This window comes from Archocentrus centrarchus, chromosome 17 (assembly GCF_007364275.1).
Source record: "Archocentrus centrarchus isolate MPI-CPG fArcCen1 chromosome 17, fArcCen1, whole genome shotgun sequence".
Taxonomy (NCBI): Eukaryota; Metazoa; Chordata; class Actinopteri; order Cichliformes; family Cichlidae; genus Archocentrus; species Archocentrus centrarchus.
Window position 1 is genome coordinate 3,976,574 of NC_044362.1, and position 25,280 is coordinate 4,001,853.

At 40.5% G+C, this 25,280-nt stretch overlaps 1 protein-coding gene across 2 annotated transcripts in view; it reads left to right on the forward strand.

The window, feature by feature from the left end:
• The window catches only part of brinp2 (bone morphogenetic protein/retinoic acid inducible neural-specific 2), a 236,099-nt gene that overhangs the window by 167,307 nt on the left and 43,512 nt on the right, over nt 1–25,280 (forward strand). For both annotated transcript variants that reach the window (XM_030752750.1, XM_030752751.1), the window contains exon 6: nt 5,726–5,962. In XM_030752750.1, the coding sequence (XP_030608610.1) occupies nt 5,726–5,962 (237 nt within the window). The remainder of the gene's footprint in view (nt 1–5,725; nt 5,963–25,280) is intronic.

The window sequence follows — 25,280 nt, forward strand, 5'->3', positions numbered from 1 at the left end:
AGGAAAACAAGTCTGTTTTCCAAGTCCTTTAAAAGTTGAGAATCAGGAGATGCACTCCCATTTGATTGACTGGCTGGTGAAAAGGCTTTCATTTCAGCTCCCATTCAAATGTCAGAGGATGTGACTCCTTTTCAGCTAATCCTCCTTTCTGAGTTTATGTGCATTTGACAATTCAGGAAAAGTCACATTGACGGCCCCTTTTAACCAAAATAAGTCTGCCAATGTCAATCCCACCTCAGTGACATTCATACAGGTTTAATTACATCGTTGGAGCTTTAAATGATATGAAATGCCACATGGGGACTAATATTCGGCCTAGACGCTCTATGTGACAAATTAAAGTGTTTTTATTCACATTGGATCAGCAGATGTGAGCTGCATGACGATCAAGACAACCTTTTTCACTGAAGTTGCTGGAAGCTAATGTGCCCCTTCAACAACAACATGCATTCAAATGTGAAAAGCATCAAGGTGAGGGGAGGAGCAGTCACGGCCTAACAGCCGTGCTGAATTAGCTGTCCTCATTTTCACTCAACATTTTATTATGTTGCATATAAAAAAACTACTAAATTGTGATGGTTGCACAAAATCAGTAGAGAAGTACAAAGTCTCTGCAGCCTGCTGGTGCTCTAATAACCATCCGCAGTTTGGAAGAGTGTCACAGAATTTCTCTCTTAAAGTTCTTTATTGTAATACTGCATATAACTTATGCAGAACTCTTTATGGATAATCATCCTACAAATTGGTTGCAGCAGGTGGTGAAGAGTCTAATTTTCAGATAATCAGCATGTAACTACAAGCCAGCTGTGGCTATACATATATATGATGTTATATTTATAATACAATTCTCTCTGTTCAGTTCTTTGATCCTTTTATTGGTTCTCTATTTCTGCAGGGGCAGTCCAGGATTTTTGATTTTTTTTTTTAAATTAATTTATTAATGGGGTTGAAATGGGTGGTGTATGTGTGTGTGTGTGTGTGTGTGTGTGTGTGTGTGTGTGTGTGTGTGTGCGTGTGTGTGTGTCAAGAAATTAAAATTCTATTAGAAATGGGGGCCTTAAAGTCTAGAGCTGCAACAATAATGTTTACAGCATCACGGTTACTATCTAATTTAATCTTGCTGGAAAAAAAATGTAAAATATCAATACACTACATATTATTCCAGACTTGCACACACTGACTGGAGCTCGGAAAGAATGAAGATCATGGACATCAGTCAGTGTCAGTCATCTTCTCTGCCTTCCTCCCTGCTGCTGATAAGTTTACAAGAATCTGCCAAATCTGAAAATGAATGTTTAGAAGCTGAAAATCTTCTAAACATGTGGCTGCAGTTCTGTGAAAATACACTAAGGTGCTGCCTTTACCTAAATCTTATAATGATAGAGAAAATCCGCTTACTGTATGTAGCCTGCCTCTCATGTTTGCTCCTTTCTCCGTTGTCCTGTCTCTTGAGTTTGTTGCTGTTGCTGACTGCAGAATATACAAAGCCATGATCCTTATCAGTTTACACTGCCTTCTACAGTACACATGGCTACCATTTTCCTAATGTCAAAAGGTCTCTCAAGAACACATCCACCACCAACTTCATAATGGAAAGACAATGCTTGGACTGAGTTACCTCTGGGGTGAAGTAGCTTGCAACTAGCTAACAGCTAAATCAGTGAAGTGAGAGTTTTTCTGCAGCAGCTTTGTGCTCCTGTGATCTCTGCAGCTTAAGTAACACTGGTCAGGGTACTAACACCGTCGTTCACATTCTTCACAAAGGAAACATCTGAAATTAGTTTTGGATAACTTGACCTGAAAGGTGGGAAATTCATTTTTTTTTCCTGAAATCAAAAACAAAAACCTGAAAATGTACTTTTAAAAATATTTTTAAATCATTTAAAAATATTTTAAATAGTACATTTTAAATATTTTTAAATAATTTTCAAAATACTAAATAAAAAAGCTCATGTTAAGAATAGAATGTGTAAGGATGCAACTAAAAAATTAACTCTTAACCTGCAGTTAACCACCTTTAGACTATTTTACGTATTTTTTTTAAATGAGTGCCACATTTATGAAATTTTATGATCTGCTATCTAACTTTAAACCATATAAATGTAAAATTTTCAAACTGCAAGTGGGCATTGTACTGTGCACCTTTGGTATTAGCATTTTTCTAGCGCCCCAACAATGTTAATTAGCAATATTTTCTTGTTATAATGAAGAGTGTAAAAAATGTCCTATGTAATCATTTGAATGCAAAGTTATGTGGTTCATTAATTCCAACATTGATTTGGAAAATACTTCTACTTGAACCACAACTTTTCCAGCGTGACTGTGTTACTGAAAGAATGAAGGACAGAAAACAAAGGAGACGCGAAGTCGAAAAACAGAGCAACAAAGAGCGAGGTGGAAGAGAGACAGTGTGATAGTGGCTGGTGATGGAAAGTGTGTTATTTGTGTTATTTAGCGGTCTCCAAAACTGAAGAAACCCCTGCCAGATTTGGAACTAGTACAAAAACACACACACACACACACACACACACACACACACACACACACACACACACACACACACACACACACACACACACACACACACACACACACACACACACGCAAAGACCTCAAAGCACCTGCCAAATCATGGAAGAGGAAAAATGTGACTAATTACATCTCTTTCCAAGCCATTGAAAGAGTAAATACCAAAGAAGAGACATGCATATTCATAGCAGGGCACAGCGGGATTGACTTGGCTGTTGAAAATCCTCCAGAATGAGCTTCTGAAGCGAGGAGAGAGGAAGCTTTTGACACAACAAATTGATGATTATTACACCGACAGACAGGGAGACAGACATGGATGAACAGACAGATTCAGAGAAGCAGCATGAGCGCCACACAGAAAGCTGCCTACGATGACGATGCACTTTAAATATCACACATGAGCTTTTGATTTGGTTTATTAGACTCTGTATCCATGAAACTTTGGCACCATAATTAGCATGCCACTGTATTTTTTTTTAAAATAATGTCATTAATGAAAGCAGTGAAATTGAAACAAGCTCTTATCCTGCTGTTAAAGGACATGAAGACGGTTGAACCTTCAATTAGTGCAACATCAATCTGAAATTGTTAACGATATTCAATCCTGCAATAATTAATATTTAATGTAAAAAAAAAAAACACTTGCTGAGTTTGTTTTTTAGGTTTTGAGTGAGGTGTCCGTGTAGGTTTAATGGCTCACAGGTAGCTAGGTGGGTAGTTGGTTATGTAACATTGGTTGTGCATATTCCCATTTGCTAATAGCGCTTTCTCAGGCATGTCAGCCTACGAGACCAATAAGAGGAAAATCGTGGATTATAATGGTGTAATAATGTTAACAATCACTCTTTTATAGTCAGGGTTCCCATGTGAGTGTGACAACAGCCGAGCTCCCACACAGAAATGAGTGAAATTCAAGAGACTCTGCAGAGAAACTCTGCAAAACAAAACACAAATAATAGTCTGCATTGATTGCATTTTTACAGCTTTTTTTTTTTTTTTTTTTGTTAGTGCATCACCAACTTTTCCACTTAAGTCATGCCTAATTGTGAGATTCTGACTTTTTCTAGTTTCCTTCATTTTCCTTTAATGAAAAGAATAAAATGAAACGTCCCCTGAAGACCTTCGTGCATCGTGAATAGGATTAAATTAAGATTTTGTGCATTTACTAATAATCTTAACTGTGTACAACTGTCAGTAACTAGTGATGCCACATATTCTATGTGCAGGTATATACCTTAAAGTCTAGTGTCAGACTCTGGACATACTATATCAGTCTGTACAGTGACCATCAAACTTCCAAAAGTAGCAATGGAAACAACATTTAGAAGGAGGCAGCCTTTCTTTCTCCAGGCTCATTATTTGGTAGTGGAAATGGAAAAAAAGACATTGGATTGCTCATGTAAATAAGGCTCCACATCCATCATCTTCAGAACTATTACATTAACTATTCTTTTAAATAGCAGGCTGAAGAAATAGTGAATGCTGCAGGCATGAAACAAGCTGCGTGTGGCCGAAACTGCAGGTTTTTTTTGGGGACAATTGTAGACCAGGTGACAGTTGCTACTGATGATTGTTCCTGAAATATGCCCCTGGGCATGCTTGTCATTTTTGTATCTTGCATATCCACTTATATTATATCCTGCAGGATCTGCCACTGAAAATACAAGTGGAAAGTATCCTACCCTCCCTGTGATAATACCATTGTACATATTTTGCTGTGTACAGTATATACATATATGTAAACTATATGGGCAAATGTACTGGGCCATGTCCACAACACCTACAGGAGCTGCTCAGCTATGGAAACCCATGCCATGAAAACATGTATGTACTATAAACTTATGTATATAATTGTTTGTATTTATTCAACATTTTATTCACACTAGAACATGGAAAACATATTGAATGTTTAAGGTGAGAAAATGTACCAAAAATATAAAATTAAAGAAAAATATTGATGGCAGCAAATTCAAAATGAGGTGAAATTGATCTCCAAAGGTTTGGACAGGGCCGTGTTTACTGCTGTGCAGCATCCCGTCTTCCTTTAACAATAGTCCACAAATGTCTGAGAACTTAGGAGACCAGTTGCTGGACTTCTGGGAGAGGAATGCTATCCCATTCTTGTCTGATAGAGGACTCAACTGATCAAGAGTACGGAGCCCCGCAAGGGACACTGGAGGAAAAAAAAAAGATGTGCTTGTGTGAGATCCTGCACGTTTTTAAGTGAAAGGATGGGCGAGAGACTGCCAGCAAAACTCGTCTTTAACTGCTGACTCAACAGTTACTGTTGGCCGTAACCACGACAAAACAGAACAGGCATGAAGGAATGAACCTGTCTCACACCCACACTCCTTCTCTCAAAGGCCCCCACCCACACCCACACCCACACACACACACACAAAAGTAACTTGGGATCTTGCAAAACTCTTGCAATACTGATTTTCAGCCTTGCACACAGAGATTTTTCCAGATTCTCTGAATCTTTTGATATTATGCACTTGTAGATGAAAGTATTTTTTTAAACCCGACTAAAATACCTCAAACACTTTGAATGTTTAAAAAGTACTGCAGTTGTAAGGCCACCACTTTTTCCAAAATGTTAGAAACAAAAGGAAGCTTTGAAATCGGCCTGAAATTGGACAACAAAGAGACATCCAGACAGGACGCTTCAGCAAAGGCTTAAAAATGGCATTAACCTGAATGTGAATGGGCCGCTGGTTCTAACATTATGGCTAATTCATAAATATTGGAGCTTCAGTTAGAAGCATCACTCTAGTGTCATAAATTGCAAATAGATATTACAGCTGAAAATCGTGTGGATATTATTCATAGTTTGTGAAAACAGGCAGCACAAGTGAGCCCACCCTGCTGAGGCTGTGATTACTATATATTATATTTTTAACATTTTCAACATCCTCATGTGTTTGAAATTAATGTTTAAAATCCTGTAAGAAATCATATGGGCCACAGGATTTCACAATGTTCTCAAATGAATCACAAGGGCTAAAAATGAAAAAATGTTTGCTTGGAGCCTTAAAATAGCCTCAAATAACATATGACAGCTTTTGGAGCCAGCTTGTTAAAAAATAAGACCATATTCTAACCCCCCCCCCCCCCCCCCCCCCCCCCCCAAAAAAAAAAAAAAAAAAAAAAAACCCCAAAATACCTTACCATGTGTTTCCTTTTTTTTCCCCAGGATTGCAAGATGTCCTGCCAGAGTTTCTGCGTGGGCGTTTTGTGGAGGCAGCCCTCAGCTATGTGGCATGCAACTCGGAGGGCGAGCTGCTCTGCCGCAACAACGACTGCTGGTGCCGGTGCTCTCCTCGCTTCCCAGAATGCAACTGTCCTTTTGCTGACATCAAGGTCATGGAGGAGAACCTGGAGAAGAGCAAAGAGGCCTGGAACAACTTCAACCAAGAGTTCGTGGAATCAGGTACGGGCTAATGTTCATGAGCAAACTGCTGAACTGCAGCTGAGCCACAAAGAGGCCGCACTGAAGGACGCTCTGGTTGAGTTTCTGAACTGGTTTGAAAGAAAATTGGTTCACTTAACACCTGAATGCATATAAAAGAAATTTGTGTGGTTATTCAAGAGCCTGCTCATACCTAATATACAATTTATGTTCATATTTGCATAATTAGCATCACACTGGAGACTGAAAAAAATGGCTCACAGCGTGGCTATTTAATACTTGCTTTGGGCTGCAGTGAAATAGTTGGATGACCAGCGAGAGTGCAGTGCACTCAGCACTCGTAGCGATTTAAATTCAGGAAGAAGCTTGAAGAACAAATGAGCTGATACTGAATCATTCTGCTCTTTAAACCTCTTAGATATGATAACAGACAAATATTTAATAAATCAAAAATACCCACAGTTGACATTTTGTGGGGTTTTTTTTTAATGCAGATTAGTTTGCTTTAGTTTTGAAATTACCTAACAACACTTTTCTGCATAGCAATAACCCTGAAAATAAGATTCTTTTAATTTCTAATTCCAATGAAAAATGGTGGTGATGCTTGAATAAAAGCCAAACTAAAAAAAAAAAAAAAGAAAGATAAATGTAACCTGTGTTGATAAAGTACACTTGTTGGCCTGGTATTGAGGCTGGTTGTACAGAGAGGATGAGCTGTGGACAGCTGGACAGGGAGCGTGTTGCACAAGTTTGTTCGGTTACAGTTCCAGATGCAGATGCAGCAGGTGGGAGGGTGATGATTTATCGGTCCAAGCTGGAAGCAGTTTATGCTCAGTAACACTCTGTTTATACAGTGTGTACCTGTGAAGTGTTGCTATGATTATGTCCATAATTATTCAATTTGAAATTTACTGGCGATAATTTGTAAACTACTGTACCTGGTTTACAGCTCCGCTAATGCAGACAGCCTGCTACACTCACTGGACACTTTATTAGGCATATCTTGCTAGCTGTAGGTTGAACCCCCTTTGCCTTCAGAGGCAACATTCCTCAGAGATTGTGGTCCATATTGAGATGATAGCATGATGGAGCTGCTGCAGGTTTGTTGGCTGCACATCCATGATGCAAATCTCCCGTTCCACCACATCCCAAATGTGCTCTGTTGGATTGAGATCTGGTAACTGTGGAGGCCATTTGAGTGCAGTGAACTCATTTTCAAGAAACCAGGCTGAGATGGTCTGAGCTCTGTGACACTGGTGCATTAACCTGCTGAAAGCAGGCGTCAGAAGATGGTCGTAAAGGTCCTGGCATTTAAACAATGCTCAATTGAGGCTAAGGGGCTCAAAGTATGGAAAAAAATATCCCTACACCACCACCACCAGAAGCAGCAGCCTGAACTATTAATACAAGGTGGGACTGATCCATATTTCAATGTTGTGTATGCACAATTCTCATCCTATCATCTGAATGTTGCAGCCCATGTAAACTGTAGTCTCAGTTTCCTGTTCTTAGCTGACAGGAGTGGCACCTGGTGTGGTTTGTTCAGACCAATCTCTGTATACTAATGATGGGGGGGGGTGTTCACTTCCCAAACTGGTTAGTTTGGTGTTTTTTTTCCATTTGCTACATCTCAACACATCACCAGCTGACTTATTAATGACATGGAACGTGTAAGCAGGATTTAATTGGAGACAGTTTTTCTTAAACTGTGTGAGCATTTTGAGTCTCCTCATATAGTTCAGCTGATTGTGTGGGTGGTGACATGCAGGTGGAAATTGAGTGACATTATGTAGACAAACAATATATATATTTTTTTAACAATATTTTGACAACACCCAACTTTGCAAAGCTCCAAAGTTTTTCTTTTTTTTTTTTTTGGTTTTTTTTGCTGCGTATTAAGTCTTTATAAAGATGCACTGACACAGTGCAAAGAGAAGAGGAAGATGTGTAATTATGTGGCTTTTCTTGTTCTGCTGACATTATGGATTTTGTCAGGAGCTTAACGTTGTGCTGTTTGCCATAAAATATGAGGCCTTTAGTGCATTTGGAGCCTCGTGTGTTTGAGTAACAAGCTAAAAAAAAAAATATCAGGAAAGGCTCCTGAGTTCGCAGCACACACGAGGGCAGACAAAAGCACAGGCAGACGTACAGTGCTCCGCCACAGGCATGACTGCATTCAGGGGATCATCAAAGTTTTATCTAATTTAAGGGAACGCACGCAATCCAATTTCACATTCACACACTTGCAGCCGCCTCACATGAGGCAAGTTGGGATGAAAAATGAATGCAGAAAAAAGAGAGGAGGCTAATCTACATGGCAAATATTGTTTGACTTTCAGAGCTCGGTGTTAGTATTCATTGTATCTCCCTCCTTCTCTCTCCGTATTTTTTCTGCAACTTCTCACTCAAACACACACACGTGCCCACACACACACACACACACACACACACACACACACACACACACACACACACACACACACACACACACACACACACACAAGCAAAGTGGATTTTAGCTTCTGGGGGTGCCTAGGAAGTTGGGCTGAAACTCGTCTGCTGGGATGGGCTGATAAATTTATTGTGGCGAGAGGAAAACAACTGGGAGGATGGTATGTGTGACAGATTGTTCATGTGTGTGTCAGAGAGATAGAAGGAGGACATAGAACAGACTAGATCGCTGTGTGTGCCAAACAAAAGAGGAGAATAATACCCTCAAACCTCAGCCACTCACTATTTCAAAACCAAAGTCCCAAAGCTAGGTTGATAGCCCACCCCCCACCCCACCCCACCCCACCCCACCCAATCCCACCCCCACCCCCCAACACACAAACACACACACACACACACACACACACACACACACACACACACACACACACACACACACACACGAGCTCTCTGCTCTAGGGTTCTTTTCTCCCTTTTGATAGATCTTATGCAAGGTTTTGGGAGGCAAGATGTCCCGGGAAGGTGTGAATAAGTTGGAACATCACACCTTTGGTTTTGTGAAATTGGAAAACACTACCAGCTTCAAGGCTTAGCACCAGATCCTCTAATACCTTGACTGCATGGTGTGTTTATGAAATTGCAGTGCCACATTTGTCATACAAAGTGCTGTAATTTATGTCTCCTCTGTCACAGACTTAAAGGTTGTTACAGAGCATCTTGCCTTGACAGAGCACTGCTTAGTTTAGTTTTTTCTTCAGTGTTTGATTGGCAGTCTTCCATGATTAGACATAGACCAATAGACAAAATATGTATTATCATATTTCCCCAAATGGTGACCGGGGCCTTTATTTTCCCCAGCTACAGAAGATAACAATGGTTTACTTAAAGCTGAAATGTAATTAGAGGCAGGATTTTAATTTCCCTCTGTTTAATCGGTTTAATTGATCATATGTTGGTACAGGACTTTTCTTTGATCTCCTTTAATTTGCCTTCTTAAACTCAGGACATTATCATCTCAACACTTTCTGTATCCGTTTCAAATTTGATGCCCTCTAGTATTTTAGTGAGGTGTTTGCAGCCTGCAACAGGATCAGGTGGGATTAATGGATGACAATCCAAAATTGTTGGTGTGCGTGGACCCAAAATGCAGACGGATGAGAAGTGCATAAGATAAACACACATCCAAACATGAAATCAAGTCAGAGAAGAAAAGTAACTAAAAATTCCCTGTGGGCTGGAGACACTAGGGCACAGAGAACAGGAACAGAATGACGCAAGGGAAACAGGTACTGAAATAGACACTCTGACACCGACAGAGGGGACAATAACAACCATAAATACACAGATGGGTGACTGGGGCAGAGAGGAAACACCTGAAACTAATCACGACCAGACAAGGGAAGTAAACTAAGTACCATTTCTCTTGTACAGGTTTGGGGTTGTCACCAGTAACGACTGAGAACTCAGAAGGTGAAAGAAAGACAGTTGTAATTTTTAAAATTATGTTGCAAATTCTTAACATAGTCTCTTAAGCGTAAACAGCATAAGATCGTTCAGTTAAGACCACTGTGGTTAAGAGAAGGCAGATATTTTAGTGTACAATATTTTATATTTGTGGCATGTCTCTCTTTGGGGACATCTACCCTTCCACAGAATGTTGAAGGCAGGGCGCAGCAGCAAGACCCCCGCACGAAACAAAGCAGGCGCTGATGACAACAGACACGACCTTCATCGAGTCAGATACAACATGAAAAGAGAAGGTTGGGTGGAGGTGGGTTGTAAAGTGCCTTGCATGAACGCACCAACATGGTAAGGGAGCTTAAATAGTGTGGCCTTTATGAGATAAACCATAGGATGTGTAGAATGTTGGAAGCGGATCCATTAGCTGATGTGGGCCGGCATTAAAATCAGCTGATCTGCTGCGGCCACGTTTCAGTTTGACTTCATGGCCTTCCTGAGCCAATGCTTCATAGATGCATAGAAAACAAAATCTCCACAAAGCCAAAAGTCAATTAAAATGAAAAGTCTTTGTGTATCTTTGTGCCTGTGTCCAGCACTCTCCCACTGATGAAAGCTGAAGCATCACGAATGCATACAGTACCGGTCAAAAGTTTGGACTCACTTTCCCATTCATATGAATCCATGAGTTGTGTTCAAACTTTTGACTGGTACTGTAGTTGCATTAAAAGTATTATTATACAATTGATTCCCTATTTAGTACTTCTGGAAGCTGTGCAGTTTATGGGAAAACTACATTGTGAAAGTAATGTAAGTACAAGGGAGGCCCCATTAAGTTAAAATGAAACAAAATGAACCATTTATGTACACAAGTAGTTCTGAATGGCCCGATACTCCTCCCAGCATTGCTATAAGCAATCAGCAGCCTCCCAGTGATCTGCTGTCATCCCTCGTTCAGGAACGCTGACTTTAGAAGATAATTAACTAAACTGAGCCAACACAGGTGACACAGTGCCGGGGTGACACACAGGTTGAAGTGCCAGCCTTAAGAGCCAATTTTATAATGAAACTCTGACAGGATTTAGAATTAGCATATCATAAGAATGTTCCACTCAACAAACAGCCCATTAAGCTGGATCTTTACAAATATTATCACAGCTGATGTGAGGAGCGTGAGTCCTCGGCCCACCATATATGTTGCAGGGGGCTAGAAAACAAATGGGGTCACTCATACATGAAATGAAAGATGGAACGTCGTGGTAATTAAGATTCAATTCTCTGCTCCAAGGGTGGGTAGTAGGCAGCGTTAATTCCCTGCTGAGAGGAAGCCAGTGTGAGAAAAAAGGCAAAAAAAGTAAAAGGAAGCCTCTTCATCTTCTGCTGTGCTCAGCTCACGTTGGTCAGGGGAGTGACTGATACATGAAATGCAAAGATACTGTTCAGCTGAATGAGCTCATAATTCAGGTAGTTTGCTGCCATTCTATTCTATTTGCAGTCCAGTTCTTTAGATTTTAATCAGCCCACATGTGGTACATTTTAGCTACACTAATTTTCTGCACCACGAGCGTTCCAGCTGCATATGGAAGTGAACTCAGTACAAGCACACAGTGCCTGAGCTAACTTTTTCACCTGTTCATCTGAGCAGATTATCTGTTCTCACATGTTACAAATACGCATATAGTATAGGGACAAAATTACTGGACTACCTAAAAATTGCACCTGAGGAGCTGCTCGGCCATGAAGCTCCTGCACACAGTTTTTGTGCTGATGTTAATGTTAGAATAGATTTGAGGTTTTAAATTGTTCTCACAAAAACAAATTAACCTGTTAACTGGCCAAATGAGCTGTCGATCAAAATGGGAGGGTCTAGCCTGCCATATAAAACGCACTACATACCTCCCACAGATGGGACGTGGTCAGTTAACAGGTTAATAGTCAGTCAGTGTGGTACAGCACCTGTGGGTGCCCAGTGGACACAAACAAACATGAAAAGAAGACAACGCCAAAATAAAGCTTTAGCCAAGAGAGACTGTCAGAGAAGACACCACTCACTGCACAAGAAGAGTTGTGTATATGCTGCTGAGGGCTTGGAACCAAAAATCATGATCCTAAACTTAACATTCTCAATGAAATCTTAAATGGCCTCATTCATTTGCAGAAACACATTTCTACACACGGCTGGAAGAAGACAACAAAACTGCAGCCAAGAGATTTTCTGACATCATCTAGGATGTGAGTTCAGTCATTATTACTACATCTTGCGACACTTTGAATGATTTGCTACCAAAAATCAAGATTCGAAACTTTAACCTACACACTGAAATCTTACTTTACAGCCAACAACGATTCATTTGGATTCTCTTTTTAAAATTGGAGTCAGGGACGCTGTAAGCCCAGAATCTGTAGTGAAGCTGTAAAAACGTAGCTTAAAGGCATCCACATGAAATGGTGTACAAGAGAATGACAACCGAGTAGTTTTTAGGACCTATGTCTGTTTAAATAACAAGAAACACAACGCAGCAGCCCACTGAAAAGACAAGAGCCTCAGCAAACGCAGGAGAGGAGAGGAGAGGAGATTTGAATTATTATTTTACTATTTGACGTTGCTCTGCAAAATCCATACAACAAGGGAGCTGAATGGATAATAGTTTGCACTTGTCTGGAGGCTGTCCGCATTTTGTTGTAGAACGCGATGAAGGCGTATCACAGTAAATGTGAGAGATGTTACAATAAACCTGCTACCATAATAGTCTATACCTTATTTACATTTACTCCTCAGTAACTGGCTCATTACCAGACTTCAAACTTTTTTCCATCTTGCAGTGTGGTCGTCTTTCTGCAAGCAGTACAACCTCTGAGAGCTGCTGGCAAGGCTGCAGGCTCTTATCCTGTCTTTGTTTAGTGTAAGTGGTGCTCACAGGCTGCACGTTGCACGTTTCCTTTCGTTAGTAGACTAATAACGAAGCACTCCGTATCGACAATGGCAAAAAGAAATAGAGAAAACCATTTAAATATAGTAACCGTTGTGAGGACATTCTATAGACCTGCTGCCTCATCGCACCAGTCACAATATTAATTGGATATGGTGTGCCTGTGGAGCCAAGTAGGTAGTAACCATTAGGTGAGCCAGTAAGACACTGGTTAAAAAAACAAAGCAAAACAACAACAAAGAAAAGCATATTTTCACTCATATAGACACACATCAAACGCAGTCTGGCTGTACCTGCAGCAGGATGCACGGACGCTGCAGAGCAAGGCTTCTCTAAAAGGAAACCTTCCCTGCTTAAGTATCCATAAGCAGAGAAACAGTGTTTCAGTTCAGAGCTCACCAACAAGGGACACCTTTAACTTCTGGCAGAAGCACAACAGCATCTACTTGGAGTCATTAACGCCTTTAAATGCTCTGCATGGTTGCACAGAGTAGCAGCAAAGGAAAATGAAGTCATTTTAAGAGAACAGATGCTTCCCGTGGTGCAAACACTATTTCCCTTCAAGGCCAGATTAAACTCCAAATAAAGTCAAATTTTAATTGTGGTCAAATAGAACAACAGTGCACTCACAAATAGCAGTTTACTGCAGTTCAGTCATTCACTGGCAGATGGTGGAGTTCACAAAACAGCAAAGCTAGAGCTCAGCGTTGTTTGTGGGTCAGTATAATGTTTTAATTCTGACACTGGCTGATGCTGTTTTCTTGTTTAATCTTGACCGCAGTTTCCCATCCATTATCTCAGTAGTTACCTCAGTTTAAAACCATTTACAGATCTAAATATCACTTTATATAATGAGAGTCCATAGTGAGAATGGCAGTGTTCTTGTATTTTCTTGGTAACACTGTGTCAAACCCTGCAACCAAAGAGGGATTTTTGCCACCGTAAATTGCTGTTGATGTCAAGGTTACAGGAAGTTTGAAGTGGACTTTTTTTTTTTTTAAAAGAGACACACTGTGGAAGAGAGCCAGAGATTAATAACTATGACTGAATGCAGAGTGGGTTATAAACAGAGTAAAAAGAGATGAATGAAAAGAAACACTCAGTGCATCATGGGAACCCCCCCAGCAGCCTAGGCATATTGCAGTGTAACTAAGGGAGGGTTCAGGGTCACCTGATCCAGCCCTAACTATAAGCTAGATCAAAAAGGCCTAATCTTTCAGCTTAATCTTAAAAATAGAGAGGGTGTCTGTCCAAACTGGGAGCTCGCTCCACAGAAGCAGTGTTAATTTCATCGGCGAAATATGTTCATCATAGTTTTTGCCAACGACCCTTTTTTCCAAGACGAAAACGAGACGATAACTAAATTAAAAACCACCTGAAAGGATAAAAAAACGATGACGAAATTAATTGACACTTTCGTCTTGACGTCTTGACACTACGAAAGTGTCAAGAAAATTAACAGTTTCGGAAATGGTTTCATCTTGACGAATCGTCATCGTTTTTATCCTTAAGGTGGTTTTAATTTAGTAATCGTCTCATTTTCGTCGTGAAAAAAGGGTCATTGACAAAAACTATGAAATTAACGCTGCACAGAAGAGGCGCCTGAAAGGCTCTGCCTCCCATTGTACTCTTAATTATCCTAGGAGCCACAAGTAAGCCAGCAGTCTGAGAGTGAAGTGCTCTGTTGGGGTGATACGGTAATATGAAGTCTTTAAGATAAGATGGGGCCTGATCATTCAAGACCTTGTATGTGAGGAGAAGGATTTTAAATTCTATTCTAGATTTAACAGGGAGCCAATGAAGAGAAGCCAATAGGGGAGAAATCTGCTCTCTCTTTCTAGTTCTTGTCAGCACTCTCTCGCAGTCCCTCGCACATGGAAAACTTTATATGTGAATAAAAATGCTGTGAGCTTTACACATGCACATTAGTAAAGCATCAGGATGCTGACTGCACTTCACGTAAAAGACTAAACTGAGTAATAAGAAGGCTTCTCTGGATTTTACAGAGAATCTTTAAAGTGATTCCTTCTGCGGGGTCATTATGAGATCAGCAGCATTCATGTTAGCCGTCCTGTAAGTGTATCTAAAACCACTAAACTTAGCATTGTTAGCTCATGGTCCCCATGCTGTAGAACAAGCAAGCATGATTTAACCATCATTTTTTTTTTTTTTTTTGGTTGCAACTGGGAGACATTTATCACTGATTAATCTATAAATCCTGATTATAAAAGTCTATCTCTTTTCTCTCCCAGTCCACTTGTAATCTTCCTTTCACCTTCTTCATTCTGCTTCATATTGCTCGTCTTGTAATTTTGCAGTGCTGCAATTGCCTAACTGTCTCTCTTCCTCCATCATGTTAATGAAAAAGAATCCCTGCAAGCTAACAGGAATCTGTCTGATCATTTGTACCACCTACAAATAGTCCTGGCATGGATTCCATTCAGCGCTATCAAGAGATAGCGGTGTAGATGTAGCACATGCACTTCCTGGATTTGTCAAAACAAAAAAACACGGAGGGATTTTCTTTTTTCTTTTGAAGATGGATTGAAGGATGTAATCTGAAGATTTGGCAACATTTGCTCTTCCTCCTAATTTAATCTTCCTCATTTATTTCACAGGAGGAAATGTTTGGCAGAGGCAGTCTTTGCCTGTACTATTAGTTTCTTTTTCTTTTCCTTCTTTGTCTCTTTCCCTCTACCTGTCCATCTGTGCGTCATTCTTTTGTACTGCCTTTATATATAACAATTTTTATCATCGTATTGTGTACTATAGCATATTTTTAGTGAAAGCAAACAAAAGCGAGCTCTTCATTGTTACCGTGTGCTTGTGAACACAGCGTGAAGCCCTTTGCATTACTGTGTTGTTCAGAGGCAGTTTTTCTCTTCCTTTTATTTCTTCTTAAATAATATTTTAATTATTAAAAAACTAAAGCTACAGTTCAAATCATTCTACATTTGGCCTTTAAACATGTTTAATATGTTGTGCCTCATAAGGAGTGGCTTCAGTTAAAACTTTCAGCATTTTTCATTTCCAGTAGTTAATATTTTCACTAGTATGTCCATTTAAAGAAAAGAGATGATCTGAGTCAGGCTTTCTGAATGGTGAATAAATGATTATTGGAAAGAATAAATTGCATACTATGATTTGTTTAGTTGCCGCAGACAGACACAAGAGTAAAAGATCCAAGTTATCCTCAGGCTTTATATTCTTGACATGTGTGTCCCTCAGATTTAACATCAGCAGTAGAGGGCTTAAGACAGAATGGGCACTTGGGATACATGTGCATAATTGCTATTTTCAAGGAAAATCCTCGTGCAATCATTCTCAAACAAATGGCCGGTGGCAGCAAAATGCCTGCTGAAAGCTAAAGACGTGCCATTCTGACCTTTGGCCAAACAGCTATCAAATATAACATGGAGGCAAGAAAGCTGAACTTTTTATAAGCCAAGTTCATGTTTACAACCAAAGCTGGTATCATAAAAGAGACTTTCCCACTTCCCCATTCCAAGCATGGAGCAGTGCTTCTGCAGAATTTTTACCTTTCCAAATCACCGTGCTAACTTATGCTGATCACATTACCTGGCTGGAGTGGGTATGTTCAGATTTTTGATTTTAAAGTGTCTGGAAGTGCCATGTTTTAACTGATTCTTTCATAGTATAAAAGAATGTTTTTAAATGTGCAGCTTGTTAAGCCATAGATTACTAACACCATGAATGAAGTCCAGCTGTAACGCTACAGCAGTGCAAACTATGCGTGACATTATCAGCGGAACGTACATGTATTCATTTGGTGATGCAGACAATGTATAAATGTTTATTAATACTTGATGATAATCTGCTGCTGAGTCTCTTTTACACTGCTGAAAACACAGAGCACACACCAAGAATACAAGAATTCAATCAATAGAAGCAATTTCACTTTGATTTGCTGACAAATGAAAGCAATTTCCACATCTTCCTTATTAGTCTGACGGTAAAAATATAATGTTTAAATGTATCCAGCTGAAAGTTTCAGAGCTCTAATGTGCAGCTGTCATGAGAGAAATACACAGCAGCACCAAGACTGCACTCAGTGTTAAAATAATTAACTTGATTTTAAATGTTTATTTTACTGCTCTGTGCCCTCAATCCCACCATTAGCAAAATTCTCTTATTTGCAACAGTGTTGCATTTTATGGTTATATTCATGTTCTTTGTAGATTTTCATCATCATTTCATCATCTGATAACGTTACAGAGGATAAGTGGAGTAGGCGCCACTCCGATTAGCTCGGTCAGGAGGCGCGCTCAGGCTCCAGTCAACTGCTACCTAGCGCTTAATGCAACAGGAAAATAGAACAGGGTGAACAGCGCCATCCTCAGGCAGGGAGGAAAACTAAATATAAACTGCGATCAGGGTCCCAACAATTAAGTATGACTCACACGAAGTCCATTTCTCAAGGTCTTAAACGGTTTCATGATATATATACTGGGTAATGAGCTAAAATCTAGCTCTGGTTTTAAAAGTGCTTATAGTTCTAGAGGGACTGTAACAACCGCAGCACACAGTCACGGACGAGGGTACAGTTCGGCAAGTAAAAGCAAAATCCTCATGCAGCAACATACATTTCTTTTTCTATATATACAGTAATGCTCAAAGGGTTTACACTTGATTTAAAAATATACTTCTAGCGGTCAAGTTCCAACAATTGCATCAATAGAAACACAGACACACACAGTTGATCTCACACATGCACACATTCAAACGTACAGTCACTCTAATGGATTGGTCACCGTCACCCTGTCACAGTCACATGATGTTATTCAGCTGCTCACTGGAAGCAGATTAAGTGTGTTCGATTGCCAGGCTAAGTGAGCAGACTCACATCAGGGATCACAAAGGACGTTTGGAAGAGTGTAAAGCTTTTTTATATATAGGAGTCAAAGTGTGTACTGGATGTTTTAATGTCCAGGGATTTTTATTATTATTGTAAAAGGACTCATTAACAAATGGAGTCATTTGTTTTCTTGGTCAAATAGTGCATGAGTTAGTTTAATGAGACACTTTTTCTGTGTCAAAAATACACAAAAGTAAGAACTGGCTTCTTCTTTTCACTTCTTCTAAACATGTTAGACTGAGAGAGCAGTATGCTGCTTTCGTGCTTTACCACTGCACAAAAAGCCAGAAGACATGCTCTTTGTGTTTCTTTGCAGTTGCCAGTGATAACAAAATGCTGACTTTTCACCTGACCTGCTGCGCTCTCCTGCCTCTCCATCAAACTACTCTGGCACACAGCCTACACAGTGGTGCTGACAGCCTTTGTCCAACAAAGAAATAAAACTAAAATTGTGAGTTTTTCCAGGCTGATGGTGATGAGCATGATGAGAGCAGCGTATCCTACCCATCGCATCCACAGATGTGTGAGTGGTAGCTGGAGGTGACTGTGGCAGATGTCTCATTATGTCTATGTCGACTTCTTGTGGCATTTACTTTGGTGGGTCAGCTTCGCCACACGATGCTTTAGCAAACCTGACTCCCGATGGATGTGTCGAGTTTGGATTATATATTAAAATAAAAGTTTCTGCAGTTAGTAAGCAGCGAGCAGTTTGCCCTTGAGGCAGTTAATGCAATGGCAGGACCCAGACCTGTGGAACAGAGAGGCACGGCTGAACTCAGAGCTGTTACTACACTGTATTTTAAGTGCAAAGTGAAATAAAACTGTCCTTGGATTAACCCTTTCCACAGTTGTTCTACCCTCTCATGAGCATCTTTAGACATAAACACAACATCTCCTCCAAATATCATCAGTTTCACAAACCTAGACATTTACTGACCACTCTATAAGCTACACCTTTTTAGTGCCAGCTTGGAACCGCCTCAAAATTGCCTGAATTGTTTGTGGCATAGAGTCAACGAGGTGCTGGAAACATTCCCTGCAGATTTTGGTCCATGGTGATGCAATAGCATCACACAGTTTCCCATTCCACCACATCCCAAAGGTGCTCTGATGGATTGAAATCAGGTGACTGTGAGACCATTTTACAGTGAGTTCACTGTCATGTTCAATAAAGCAGTTTAAGATAATTTGAGCTTTGAGACATGGCAGATCATCCTGCTGGAAGCACTGTGGTCATAAAGGGATGGACACGGTCAGCAGCAGTAATCCGGTAGGCTGTGACCAGGCTCAGCTGGTACTAAGGGGCCCAGAGTGTGTCAAGAAATATTATCCCCCACACAATTACACCATGACCAGCAGCCTGAACTGCTCATACAAGGCAGGACGGTTCATGCTGTTTATGCCAAATTCTAATTCTTCCATCCGAACGTCACAGCACAGATCAAGATTCATCAGACCAGGAAATATTTTTCCAATAGTCTCTTGTCTAATTTTGGTGAGCCCATGTGATTTGTAGCCTCAGTTTCTTGTTATTAGTTGACAGGAGTGGCACCCAGTGTGGTCTTCTGCTGCAGTAGACCACCTGAGCCATCGTTCAGTTCTACAAACTGCGGTTGTAAAAAAATATTCATTTGGGTTACTGCTGTCTTTCTGTCAGCAGTTTGACCATTGTCCTCTGACATCAATAAGGCATTTTTGCCCAGAGAACTGCTGCTCACTCTTTTTCAGACCCTTCTCTGTAAACCCTCGACATGGGTACACAGGAAAATCCCAGTAGATCAGCAGTTTCTGAACTGCTCAGACCAGCCCATCTGGCACCATTCATATCATGTTCAGAGTCATTTCAATCATATTTTTCCCCATTTTGATGCTCAGTTTGAACTTCAGCAGGTTGACCATGTCTGCTTGCCTAAATGTACTGAGTTGCTGCCATGTGATTGGCTTTTTAGATATTTGCATTACTGAGCAGTTGAATAGGTCTGCCTACTAAAGGGGCCAGTGAGCGTGTATTTGAAATAGTTATGATAATGTTTATTATAACCTAGGCTCAGCAGAAATGGAACAAGAGCAAAGCATTTTAAGCTCATAACATTTAAGTACCTAGCAGCCATTAAAGCTGTGTTTAGGGTCACTATAATGGAAGTAAGTATTCATGAATTTTCAGATCTGATTTCAGTCTCTACCAACTTCTGAGGGAAATATCTGGTTATTTAGCTGCGTAGTGGTCCACTGTCTTTACTTCTAAATGCATCTATTTACTGTTTGGCATTGAGCAAATATTGGTAGAGAGGATAAACTTTAAAGTTCTCACAGTGAAATGATTTTAGGCAATGAAATAATTACAGACATTTAAAAAAAGATTTAAAAAAAATAGGTTACCAAAACTGAATATACATTCAGTGGACTGGTACTTGATATCTTTGTTACCCATACAGTTGATATTCATGATCTCCAGAAAATGTGGCCTAATCTGATTATTTGTTCAAGTTAAAGTCTTTTTATATCGCTTATGTTTGCTGTGGATCTCCAGCTGCATTCCCGATGTTTTTACCTCCTGAGCCTTCTTCTAGCACCAGGCAAACACGTAGACGTTGATGCTGGAAATAATTAAACCCCTGGTCCCAAGAGAATTATTGTGGCATTTTTTGGTGTACATTTATCCTCCCTAGTGAACTAAATCTTTGCATTTTCTTGTTTGAATGGCAGCCATACAGGCTGCATGTGCAGTTGTTTCACCATCTCTTTAGGTGTTTAAAAGCCAGATGCTCCTGTTGTTTATCTGCCACAGCTAATTACATTTACAGACATAAAACCAGCATCTGAGGGGTGTGTGAATGCAAATTTTATTTTGTACTTTTCACTTGTGTAACACACAGACACTCACACACACACACTCCAAGAGGCCTTCCACTTAAATGGGCATGCGTTCTTGTTTTTGTTTTTTTCCTAATGGCGGATTCCACTTTGATTCCAGTGGAACTGAAGTTTATTTCAGATGAGTGTGATCTCAGTCCAAACTCCAAAGTTTAGACAGAAGCTTCTGTGTGTGTCCGTCTCTTCCTCTCTGGCACACTCACCACAAACCCTCATATTTAGTTTTAAAAGCTGCAAACAGAGAGCAGCGACCGATACAGTTACAGTAGGAATCAGTGGGAGAGTGAAAGCATTAAGTGGAAACTGGTCCATGAGAAGTGTGCATTAGGTAGCAACATGAAAACTGAGCATAAGTTAGACCACACAAGCCTGATTTATGAAAATCATAAATCAGCCTAATTAGATCATACAGCACTATGTATTCATTCATAGTACAGCACCTATTACTGTTGCAGAAGGAACATGAATCTGTTCTTCTCTCTTATCAACCATAGGCAGGGTGGATCTGACACTGCACACACCCTGCTTTATCATCCTTTTTGACACTAATGGAGAAAATAATTTACAAAACGAACGTCATGATGTGCTTAATGAGTCTTAATTTTTGAGACCATAGACTCATAAGGAAAATGTTTGCTGAAGGCGTGCATCACAGGAGCAGTGGGATCATTCTCCCATAGATTTCTGCACAATCAGAATTCTTTTTTACGCCCCCCCCCATGCCATTATAAAAGGATTTCAGACTTTGAATCGACGTCCATCTTTTGCATCGTCTCTATAACAGCAGAGCTGCTGAGATTGTCTTAGACTGTAATGAGCATCACGTAACCACTGTATCATGATACCATTGTCATCTGGGCAATGTGTCTCAATTGCATTGTGTCCTGATTAAACCTGTAATTAAGACCCCTACTGTACTACAGTAAGTACCCAGCCTGGCTTCACAGCAGTGTGTGAAATAATCATGAAAATTAAGTCTATTTTTTTGTGTTCATGGACACGGATTGTTACATTTTTTCATGTCAGTGAACACAAGCGAACACGTGTTCACTCGTGAAAGCTGTAAACTGTGATCAGTCATACAGAAAGTAGTAAAAATATAAATATTTAGCTAGTTTTTTTTCCCACCAATGTGTTTCATTCTCCACAGTTACTGAACATTTTGATAAACCACCATTTTAAATGTTCTCTCTTTGTGTCCAAGTAATTTGCCCATGCTTTATTGCAAATACAATATCTGGTCCTTGTTTGCATGTACAGATTTGGTCGTTTGGTGCAAGCATCTTGCCTGAGGCTACAACAACATGTCAGCACATTAATTAAGAGTGAACACTGGGTCAAAATGCAGCAGCTTCTAATACATATTTGAAATGATACCATTAACATTCACATCTATTCATCTGAGATTAAAAAAAAAAGCCTCCCAGATCCACTGGATGAAATTTTGAATATAAATGCATTTATACTGTGTATTTATACTGCTCTCTCAGAGTTCAAACTATTACTCACTCCTTTACTCACCATCATGTTTCTGTAATGTGTTTAAATAGTTTTTTGCTTGCATTTTTCTCACTAACTTCAGCAGTCAGTGGATGACCCTGGCACGTCACCTTTTATCAACCCCGAGCATTATAGCAGCACTAATGCAGCACAGGTAGAGGAAAGAGGAGGAATTTATGAAACCGGAAAGATAAAGTGGGCACTGTGTGTCATGGTGAAAAAGGATAATGTCCCAAAAGACTTGAGTGCTGGCACTGGCTAACCAGCACAGATGTCTGTGAAGGAGGTTTTGGCGGGAGGTGATGGAGACAGTGGCAGATCACAGGATTATACTGAAAGACAGAGGCGGAGATGTTCTGGAGTGACAAGTCGTCAGAGATAGATGAGTTCAGTTTGGGTTTTGACAGAAACACAGGAGCCTGGAGCAGAGAGGAGGGGAAGAAACAAGTAAAAGCCTCAAAAAAGAAATCACTGGCACTCAATATGCTCTTTTTCTTCCTTACTTATTCCATGTCTAGGCCTATAAATAGCCCAAGGGCATGAGCCCCCTAAGCTGACAAATAGGCAGGTGGTGGCAGTTCATCTCGGGACGTTGCTCTGGGTGAGAGGAGGTGATGCCGGGTTCCACGAGGCATAACCTGGTAGCTATTAATCCTTCAACATGTGTAGAGAATAAAAGTGATGAGATGGAAAAGAGGGGAAAGGTAAATCAAAGGAGAGGAGGAAAGGGAGGGAGGAAATGAAGGCAGGGGAGAGGAAGCTAGACGCAGAGAAGAGTGAACAGATGAGGAGGGAGGAAAAGGAGGACAGTGGATGATATGAAGGGGAGAGGAGGAGACAAGAAATGAGCAGCCAGAGGAGGACTTCCAGTAGTAAAAAAAAAAAAGATGTATTAATCACTTCAAGGAACATGAGAAGTATGAAAAGTGAGGGGAGGCAAAGCAATCAAGGGAAAAATGAGAGACACAGGAAGATGGTCAAACAAAAAATGGAGCGAGGAGTCACCTCACAGTGTGTCAGATTTTTCTAATTTAAGATTTGTAACAGAACCATAGTTTCAGGTTAGGTTTTAGGAGGGATTTTCAAAGCAGGGGATAAGAGGAGATGCTCTGCTGTCAGCTACATTCTCACTACACACACACACACACACACACACACACACACACACACACACACACACACACCTTTTTACTCTAATCTCTACTCCTCCCCAAGTGCTGTGAAAAAAAAATCACCCTTTTCCTGAAGATAAAGATAAGAGTAGAGACAGGAGGTGCCATCTTTCCCTCTAGATGGGTGGGGGGCGACCGGTTGGTGTAATGAACACTCTTATCACTTCTCCTCACTTGCTAGAGACGACCTCTGTGCAGTGTAACTAAGTCGGTGTTATACAGGTGCTATGGGGGATACATCATTTACCAGGTAGCCTCTTTGGCTGGACACTTAATATGATGTGAGTTTGCTGAAATCTCTCACTACCAAACAGAAGCATGAATGGCTACACCAGGCAGTCAGACTGAGACTTACACCCAGGAGAGTTTATCTTGAGGCTGATAACTGGTAAACATGCACTTTGAACGTGACAAGAGAATTAGTTTTATGTCTCCCAGGGACTGTAGTACTGTTAATCGAGGACTTAGCAATATACAAGTGAATGACAAACAACAAATGAGAGAGATTTTGTGCTTTATAGTTTTTTTTTGGCTATGATACCTTATAGATATAAATATGAAAATGTCTTAGAATTTCAATCTGCTTTGGCCTCCTGTTTGACACAGATACTCATTCCCAAGGCATCAGATACCATTAGCATGGCAAGATCGCTGAGGTCAAACAGATACACACAAGGTGTTGGTCAGTGAGAGTGCTTCAGTGCACTTCGTTTACAAGTCTCTCACTCACAGTTCGTTATATATTGCTGTGGCATCACATTTAAATGCAGTGAGTGTCATTTTTCAGCATGCAGGGGTAGTAAAGTACGCTATATTGCCAAAAGTCCAAGTCACTTCCATGACCACAGGTGCATAAACCAAGCACCTAGGCACGCAGACTGCTTGTACAAACATTTGTGAAAGAATGGGTCGCTCTCAGGAGCTCAGTGAATTCCAGCGTGGTACCGTGATACTGAAGGATGCCAACTGTGCAGCAAATTTTCTCACTACTAAATATTCCAGTCAACTGTTAGTTGTTTTATAACAAAGTGGATGCGAGTGGGAATGACAGCAACTCAGCCGTGAAGTGGTAGGCCGCATATAATGACAGAGTGGGGTCAGTGGATGCTGAGGTGCATAGTACGCAGAGGTCATCAACTTTCTGTAGAGTCAATCAGCACAGACCTCCAAACTTCATGTGGCCTTCAGATTAGCTCAAGAACAGCGCGAGGAGAGCTTCGTGGAATGGGTTTCCATGGCTGACTCACAAAGTACAATGGAAAGTTTCGAATGCAGCTCACCACTGCTGGAGACGTGGAGACGTGTTCTCTGGAGTGATGAATCACACTTTGCTTGTCTGGCAATCTGATGTCTAGGTTTGGCAGTTGCTGGAGAACAGTAGTTGTCTGACTGCATTGTGCCAAGTGTAAAGTTCAGTTAGGGGGGATTATGGTGTGGGGTTTTTTTTTTTTTTTTCAGAAGCATATCAAGACATTTTGGACAATTTCATACTCCCAGTTTGGGGATGGCCTCTTCCTATTCCAACATGATTGCACATCAGTGCAGATCCACAAAGCAGATCCACAAAGACATGGATGATGGAGTTTGGTGTGGAAGAACTTGACTGGCCTGCACAGAGTCCTGACCTCAATCTGACAGAACACCTTTGGGATGAATTTGTTTGGAGACTGTGAGCCAGGCCTTCTCATCCAGTATCAGTGTCTGACATCACAAATGCACACAAATGGTCAAAAATTCCAATACACACACTCTGCAAAGGGTGGGCCAACATCATATTAAACCCTATGGAATTAAGCATGGGATGTCACTCATATAAGTTCATATACGTGTGAAGACAGATAACTTTTGGCAATATAATGTACTTTTTTTTTGCCTAAACCCAACCAGTGAGTGAAAGTGAAATTAAAACACAAGTGAAAAGGAGTCATATCCTGGAGTAAAAACAAAGGCAAGCAAAGAACAAGCCATTAAACCATTAGTGGGACACAAACTGCGGTCTCCACTACCAAACACCCACACTGACATATTTATTATTATATTCTCAGTGGGAGAAACATGAAAGCGCTCCTGTGTTCCAA